The 8,711-nt window shown below is 34.2% G+C and overlaps 1 protein-coding gene and 1 pseudogene across 1 annotated transcript; both read right to left on the bottom strand.

Annotated features, from left to right (window-relative positions):
* Positions 1 to 5,253: 5,253 nt before the first annotated feature.
* On the bottom strand, positions 5,254 to 6,327 carry LOC149174356 (rust resistance kinase Lr10 pseudogene; annotated as a pseudogene).
* A 53-nt stretch (positions 6,328 to 6,380) lies between these two features.
* On the bottom strand, positions 6,381 to 7,675 carry LOC149174355 (LEAF RUST 10 DISEASE-RESISTANCE LOCUS RECEPTOR-LIKE PROTEIN KINASE-like 1.2). The gene is made up of 2 exons (XM_089422583.1): positions 6,727 to 7,675; positions 6,381 to 6,513 (listed from the first exon to the last, which is right to left on the bottom strand). Exons 1-2 carry the CDS (start codon positions 7,487 to 7,489, stop codon positions 6,458 to 6,460), a joined length of 819 nt encoding a protein of 272 aa, XP_089278709.1. The 5' UTR covers positions 7,490 to 7,675; the 3' UTR covers positions 6,381 to 6,457.
* Positions 7,676 to 8,711: the final 1,036 nt, after the last annotated feature.

Here is an 8,711-nt window from a genome sequence, read left to right as displayed (position 1 = left end):
TTTTGGTAAAATCATTAGAAAGAATTATTAGAGGTATTTGCATAAATTTTTAGAACATGGTGTAAAAAGATGAAACATAGAAAATCAAATTATCTTTTTGAATATATATAGTTTTTATTTATGAAAAAATGGTATAACTCAAAAAAATGGATTTTTCTAAGATTGGTATGTTATTTTGTAAGACAACAAAATTGGAAACCAAATTAACTGTATTATTAATGATGATCTCAATGAATATGTACATAGTGTACATATAAATACATAATGAAATTGTTGATTTAGTTTTTGGATCTTCTTGGACTCTAACAACTAATTACCATAATACACAGTAACCCAAATTATATCCCGAGGATTAGGTGTCTAACATCCCCCCTTAATCCGAAGGGATGTATCAAAGTCCAAGAATGAGAGCTAAAAATGAAAAAATGCATCTCAGCCAAGAGTTGAATGTCTCTCAAAAATGGTTTTCAAAGGATGACCACAAACCAAGGATGGTGGTTTTTAAGAGAAAAGAAAAAAAGATACAAAAATTTCGGAGAACTCAAGGTCTCAACCAGTGATGGTTTAAGGATGGCCATCAACTATAGAAATATCATAGCAATTCCTCAAACAAACCAACTTTCGAACAATTCCTAATTTGGGGACGTGCTCCTTCACAAATCTCAACATGCAAAAAACATGCAATCATGCTCATTCTTATAGAGCATAAATCAAAATAACTCTGTCTACAACTCTGAATCTGGTTTCTGAACTCAGACTCTAGGCTATAGAAATACAACTCTGACTAAGGCTCACTTGAAAAATCATCGAACATGTAGTAGACCATATCAAATCCATCAATTCCACCCTTGTCAGATACCGTAGAAATTAATTTGTAGATTCAATACTACTCATGAAATTTACTAAATCACAAGACTTGAAGCTACTTTACTGATCTGTGGAATTTAATTCACTATTTAGAACAAGAATCATAGAAATGCAAAAAGAAACATCACACGTGCACAAAGATTTATCTAGGGGAAAGCAACTGCTCAAAATCGATTACTATCTATATTGTATTAATCAAAGAATAGAGATGAAATACATATGCTTGCTCAAGCCTGAGCACATCTTGCAAGTGTATATCCTATCTCTCTGCCTGACTAACTAACTCTGGTAAACACTTATTCAATTTTCAATCCCTTCAAGCTCCTATTTCCTTGTGTTGTTCCATTCAGAAATTGCCACTATTTTTTAGGAATTTCCCACCTTGCAATTGTGCAATTGCCTTAGGTCCTTCCTTTGACTACATGCACCACCTGTACACATTGGAATATGCTACAACTGATAGTACATTGCCTTGGAATATCCATCTCAATTGCATAACTTGAATTCTCTGCATGCAATAATTATTTTGGGATGATTGATCAGTTATCTAGTTGATCATTGAGTGTGATTGAAGTTCCACTTCCACAACTTGACCTGCACTAGTTCTTTTGATAGTTAGAACTAGTTAAACTGACAATAACTCAAATTAACTGAAATAGATTGCTACAAATTAGCAACCAAACATACATAACTGGAATATAACTCCTCCAACTTGAATTTGTTAAGTAAATTGGGTGACACAATCCATGTCACACAAGTTAACATCATCCAAATTGTCTACTAATGTAGAAATTCGAATTTTCTCTATTTTGATCAAGGCAAAGTCAAATTGAGATTTTCTTGCTACATTTTCATTAGATACAAGGTGAGAAGATGAAGTATGCTTCACTGCAAGACTAGTCAATACTCTCGAACATATCGTGTGGTATGACCTGTAAATATTCTTGGCTACTTTAGATCAATCCCAAGAAGGAATCCATCCAAAATTAATTCTCTCTCTTACAGTAGTCTTATGTTTGAAACATTTGTTTGAATGGCAATTCTTCTTTCAACAATGTTTACAGGGATGAAGATCATAACAATGACCTTTCTCATGTCTAACTCTGTCACAATATTTGCATCTAACGATTTGTTGTGGGACAAGATCATCTAGAAATCCAACACTACAAAATTGGATAGGCTTGGAAAAATTAGGCACATGAAAAGAAACATCTTTATTGTATCCCACGCTGGTTCTGTTTTTGTTATGTATAATTTCTTCCCAAGGTCTAACAAATGTTTTGGGAAGTGGAGGTTCAATTTTTACGTCTGCGTGGAATTTTTCTTTTGAAATGGCTCCATCAATCTCTGATTACTGTTTGGAATTAGGATTGTCTCATTGTACTTGAGACTCAATCTCAAGAAATTCAGTTGTCTCGAATGCATCATGTAAGTGGATTTTGATATCAACAAGACTTACTTTATTGACATTTATAGTTTCATCGACAATGAAACTAATGAGATTGTTTAATATATCAAATAGATTTTTAATTTGAGCCATTTTAGTCAATCTTAGGTGTCAGGTTCAACCGAAAATGCACTTGTTTACAACATAATTTGAGAAGCAAAAGATGAATAATTTTCAATAAGAACATACGAAGAGTCAACCTATTTAATAATGCAATACAAACTTATAAACTTGAAGGAATTTCCAATGCACACCTTCAACAACTTTCTTCTAAAGGCACAAGACTACTTACATTCTTCTACCAAAAACAGAAAACCTAACAAAGACTCATCACAAGTGAGACTACCATTGCCTTCGACAACAAATGATTTATCCTCGTACTTGATGCCACTTGTAAACAAATGGGTTATCTACACTCTGCTGACTTAGGATGTTGCTACCTTGAGAGTCACGAACTTCCTAGTTTTTCACATTCTCAAGCCCAAAATCATGATTCTTTATATAGAAACAAATAGTGTATACACACTGGTAGAATTACAAACTAGTCGTTCTTTGAACTCTGCAGTTTTGGCTCTTTTTTTGGTTCTCAATTCGTCATCAAATAATTGGGATCTTTTTACCTCCAAAGTATTCACAACAACAATGTTATGTTAGTAAGCAATTGGAAACTCCGAGAGATGTGCTCTAGTGTAGTCCTAGCCTTCAATAGTCTTTGAATGGCATGAAATGACATATCCTTAAATTTCAAAAGATAAACAGAGAAGATAAACCAGACTTTTATACTCCTAGAACCTGTGCTATGATACCATTGTAAGACAACAAAATTGGAAACAAAATTAACTATATTATTAATGATGTTCTCAAAGAATGATGTACATAATGTACATATAAATACATAATGAAACTATTGATTCCGTTTTTGGGTCTTTTTGGACTTTAACAACTATTTACCATAATACATACTAACCCAAATCATAACCCAAGGATTAAGTGTCTAACATATTTTTCCTCATATAGTCACATCAGGCCCCGAGTTTTGTATGTAAATGATGGATTTTTATGAAACAATTTTTGTATGATTATAAAGGATAGACGATTCTTGTGCAATCCTATTTTACATAATTTTTAATGTTGATTTTATATTTTTATAAAATTAAGAAATCCAGTGAAGCCCTCAAATGACGAGGTCAAGCTTAATCCCCATTATGAGGGTCTTAAAACACACACACACAGACACATTAATATTAATGGGTTGGTCTTCATATATATTAGTGCAGGTTCTTTTACAGTTTCAAAATAGGTCAACCAATCAAATGTTATAGCACAAATAAAAAAACCTATGTTTTCTAGAAATTTGATATATGTCCAATAAAAATAAAAATAAAAATAAATATTTTTTCAAAAAATATATGCATTTAGAATTTGCACATGAAAAACGAAATTGGAAACACTTTTAGCTTGTTGGAGGAGATGATTCGCCAAACCATAGCCATTGCGTGCTTGGACTAAGTCAAATTGTTACTGCATAAATGGTGATTGCGAGACTCGTTTTTCCCCACTTATAAGAGGGTCCGCCTTTGGAAATTTTCTGGACAGACACCCACCTCTAAAAATCCTTTATTTGCATAATTTCCATTAAAAATGGTCTCTAGTATAGTTTAGTTTAATTCAAAAGCATGCTTGTAAAGATACAGTCATTACAATGTTTTTATTAAATAGATGTCGCATGTTATGTAATGGCTAGTGTGTTGTTGTAGACTTGGGAACTAAGGATTACTTGTTATCTTTTCATTTGTAAACATTTGTTTTTTAGGCATTTTTGTGAATGATATTTAATTTTATAATAGGTATGTAGATGATTCTCCTGAATAGTTCTTGAATAGTTCTCGGAATGCATTGCAAAGTCACCGAGTGCTTGTATTAGGAGCGATCCACCTGTTCCAATCAAATGTTATTTACACACAAAATTTTCAATTTCAAACCGTCTAACTCGGAAGAACATGCTGCCACTTGCAACAACCTTTTTTAAATGAAGTTTATTTCGTACTGCAATGATTAATTAGATATTTAGAATAAAAACAAATTCAGTTAAAGATTTTAAAATTAAATTTAATTAATGAATATAAATAAAATAATTAAATTTATAATATAAATCAATATTTTTTTTATATTAAAAAATAATTTGAAAATATACTTTTTAAAAATATTTTATTTTTTTATCATTTTAATTTAATTAATTAATAAATGTTTTTAATATTTTAAAATAAATAAATGTTTTTAATATTTTAAAATTAAAATAAACATTATTATAAAATTATTACTATCAATAATGAGTTTACTACCAAAATTATTGCATTTCAATTTTTTTTTTTAATGCGTTAGTAAATCCAAATCCAAACCCATCACGCCATTGAAAAAAATAATGAATTTATAAATTGAATATTAAAGCACTATATGCCAATTTTTTTAATAAATCATTGCGGGCAAATGGATTGTACTTTAAAAAAATAATGGCTCTATACAAACCCAAATATACCGCACCTTGGAATTTTCCATATTTGATAAAAGAACCCTTAATCATCAAAGACAGATGAAAAGATAAAATTGGCTCTATACAGAAAAAGTGCACATTAATCGAAGTCAAAAAAAACTTGCATGACCAGAAGTTTTCTTTTAATCTTAATTTCTCAGATAAAAAGTAGCTTGATGTACATGTTCTCAGAAACAAGCAGATTCTGAGTCATACTCCAGAAGTAAAAACATTATTACATTAGAGAAACAAAATCATGGCTCGTAGCTGTCAGTTCACCTGAGTCTTAACACTTCCTGGCAGTCACCTAATCATTTTCACAAAGGTATTGTATGGAGTCCGGCGAATCGGCGATCCACGCGCAAAAATCCAGCCACTGGTTTAAGTAAAGACAATCAAAGATATAAATCTATAAAGTAATCTCAATTGAAGAAGAATTTACCATGGATGGTAGTACAACATTTTCAGCTGTGGCCGAGGAATTGAAGGGCGGCGGAGGATTGGCGACGTCATCTCCATTTCCTTCTAACATGTGCACAACCCTCATCATGCATGGACGATCTGCAGAGTTGTATTGAATGCACCACAACCCAACTTTTGTGAGTCTCCTCGCCTTCTCCTCGTCTGCACATTCCATTTCTCCTCCTCTCAACCTCATCCCCAACTCACCACTCTCAATCAGCTTGAAAGCCAATTCAGGAAAGTATAATTGACTGGACCGGCTAACCTGCACATCAATATTCTTTCTGCCCCCAACAATCTCTAGCAACACCATTCCGAAACTATAGACATCTGATTTATCTGTAACAGGACCGGCATCACTATGGCACAACTCCGGCGCAACATATCCCGGCGTCCCTCTCGTTCCTGTCATAGAAATATGATCGTCTCCCTTTCCACAAAGTTTTGCGAGACCGAAATCAGCAATTTTAGGGGTGAAGTCGGCGTCCAGCAATATATTGTGAGGTTTGATGTCGAAGTGTACGATGCGCTTTTGGCCATCATGGTGTAAATATGCAATTCCACGGGCCACACCCAAAGCAATCGAATACAATTGTTCCCACCTTAACACTTGCCCCTCCTCTTTCCGGGCAAATAAAATTTTATCCAGAGATCCATTGGGCATGTATTCATATACCAGTGCGCTTATAGGGTTTTCAAAACAGTACCCCAACAGACGAACCAGATTGACGTGATGGACACGTCCAATGGTAGCAACCTCATTCATGAATTGGGTCTCGGTATGCCTGTGCCTATCAAGAAGCTTTACAGCCACTAGAGCGCCGTTCCAAAGCATTCCTTTATACACCACACCAAACCCTCCTTCTCCCAACTTTTTTGCAAAGTTGTTTGTGATCTTCTTGAGGTGAGAGTGTGAATATCTGGCTGGCATTGGCATTTCATAAGCATTTTCCTTTAGGAATTTCTCGACCCTTGAAGTAGAGGTACCAGGAGTAGGCCTTCTCTTCTTGGCATAAAACATTAAGAAGAGCACTGCTAATGTTGTCAGCGCAACTCCTCCAATGATGCAACCTGCAGTGAAATACAGAGATCGACATGAATGTGATGTTGATTAACCTGGGTGAGAACAGTGGAAATTACAAGATACAAGTTCACAATGGGAAGAAATCATAGCTACCTATTACAATGGCAAGCCTGCTTTTATGACCTGCAACGCGGCGATAACAACTATTATGAGTAAAAGCAACAATCCATAGTTTTTGCAAACAGAATGAACAATATCGGGAAACACTACAAGCACATATATCCGTGGGTTCAAGAGTCCAGAATGGAAGGAACATTTAATACATCTTTACAGATTGCGGTAATTTAAGCATTGGTGTTTGTAATTGAATTGGGAGAAGGGGTTCAGGAAAAGTACCAATACTATTGGTGGGGCATATCTCTGCATGCGAGGTGCCATCGGGACAATAGCAAAGAAAACTAGTTGGTTCTGAAATGTTATAACCACAACTCCCGCCACTGGTCTTACAGGCGCCACAGCTTCGGTTTCTCTTCGTGTCGGCATACCATGTTATTTCAAAACCTGCTGAGAGGCGTGTTCTCAGATCCTCATTCCGTTGGAATGAGAAGTTGTTACTAACTGGCAGTTGAATGTTGCTTTGGCAGAATCGTCTCCCAGATTCTGGATTGGGAATGACGTACCAATCAGCGCCACATAAACGGCGCTTATGCCCTTTAATACTTTCATTGCATTGCCCCCAAAGCGTGAGATTGGTGTATCCATGGGCTATACGAAATTGAGAGTCGGGCCACCAAAATTGAGAGTAGTTACCCACAGGATTGCAATTACCCCCAGGCATACTCTTCCATAGATTGTAGTTAACAATTGTCATGCTATTTTGAAGTGTAATACTATCCAAGACTGTCGGCTGCAAGATGACATACTCGTCTCCATTGAGTAAAAGCAAAGGATAGCTTTCCAAGGCACAGTTTAGCTGAAATTGAGGATCACCACAGCCGCTGTTAATTTTCCCAAAAGGGTAGCCCAATTCAAAGCTCTCACATGAACCCCAATAACATTCTTTGTAGCCACTGCCGGTACATGATGTTGTGAAGCAGAAGAGGAAGAGGAGAAGGGCAGATGCAAGAAGAAAGCAAAGTTGATAAAGAGTGAAAGACATCGAATTGGTAAGAAGGCAATGATGTACTGTGACACTCTGCACTGCTTTGCTCCTGGATATGGAAAACTTAGTAGCAGGGATTCTGGAAAGAAGACGAAGGAGATAGATGGCGTCAGAATGGGCGTGAAGTGAACGGCCAGGCAATCTCAGTCAGAAGACCGCAAAGTTAAGACGCTTAGATTTTATCCTGTTGGACGGCAAATAATGGTGTAGATTCCTCATGTGTTAATTTTTATGACCGCGACATCCACTTGTAGGTGGAGAGGGTTCTTAACTTTGATTGTGATTTGAATTTTCAATATTTGATAAAAGAACCCTTAATAATCAAAGAGAGATGAAGAAGATGGCATTGGAGAGAATGGGCTTCGAATAAATGAGAGATGGATTGCAGTATATAGGACGGCATCGTGAACACGCCAATTAGACTTCGGTTGACTTACTACGCCCGCAACATGGAATATACCGTGAATTTTAATTCCACGAACCAGCGGGGTGGCTTCGCCCTTTTTTATGGCACTATTTGCTTTTAAAAGACATTGAATCTTTCACAATTCCGTTCCTTTCGTCCATTGAAGAATATCGTGCGGGTTAGTTAGCGATACTTTACAAGAGATACTTTAGGATGATTATAGGGTTAAATGTTATAGATTTGTAAGAGATACTTTACAAGAAAGCACTCGAACTTTATTAGTTGTGTATATTTAAAGTCAACATCTTATGGAATGATTTAGAAATTTTTTTATTGATTTGATTATGTATTGTTATATTTTTAGATACTTAAGATATATAAGGTTAAATGTTAGTATTTTATTTAATTTTTTATTAATAATATTTTTATTAAAATGTTATAAGATTGATTATTAAAAAAAAAAAAAAAGGGAATTTGGTTATATGTTATTTTTTTTTTAGGATTAAGGGTTTAACGGTAGAGTTTTATTTTTATTTAATTTATTTTAACATTTTTTCTCAATTATTATTAATTATGTTTTTTTCCATAATTTAAAATTTAAATATAATTTGTTTTAAAAATGTGATTAAAATATATAATGTCAAAGTGTATTTAAAAGGCAATTACTAAATAATAAAAATACAAAAATATGTTTAAAAAAAAATTATAATATAGTTAAAATACATAACTTTTTATCCATAAATTTAAAAAGCAACCAAACAAATTCATTTCTAAACTATTTTCTCATAAAAACAACTAATAAATCAAATATGT

The sequence above is a fragment of the Pinus tabuliformis genome, chromosome 4_1 (genome assembly GCF_031772625.1).
Source record: "Pinus tabuliformis cultivar Carrire ecotype Pingquan chromosome 4_1, CPIR1, whole genome shotgun sequence".
NCBI lineage: Eukaryota > Viridiplantae > Streptophyta > Pinopsida > Pinales > Pinaceae > Pinus > Pinus tabuliformis.
Note: the sequence above shows the minus strand (reverse complement) of the source record. Positions and strands in the feature narration are given on the sequence as shown.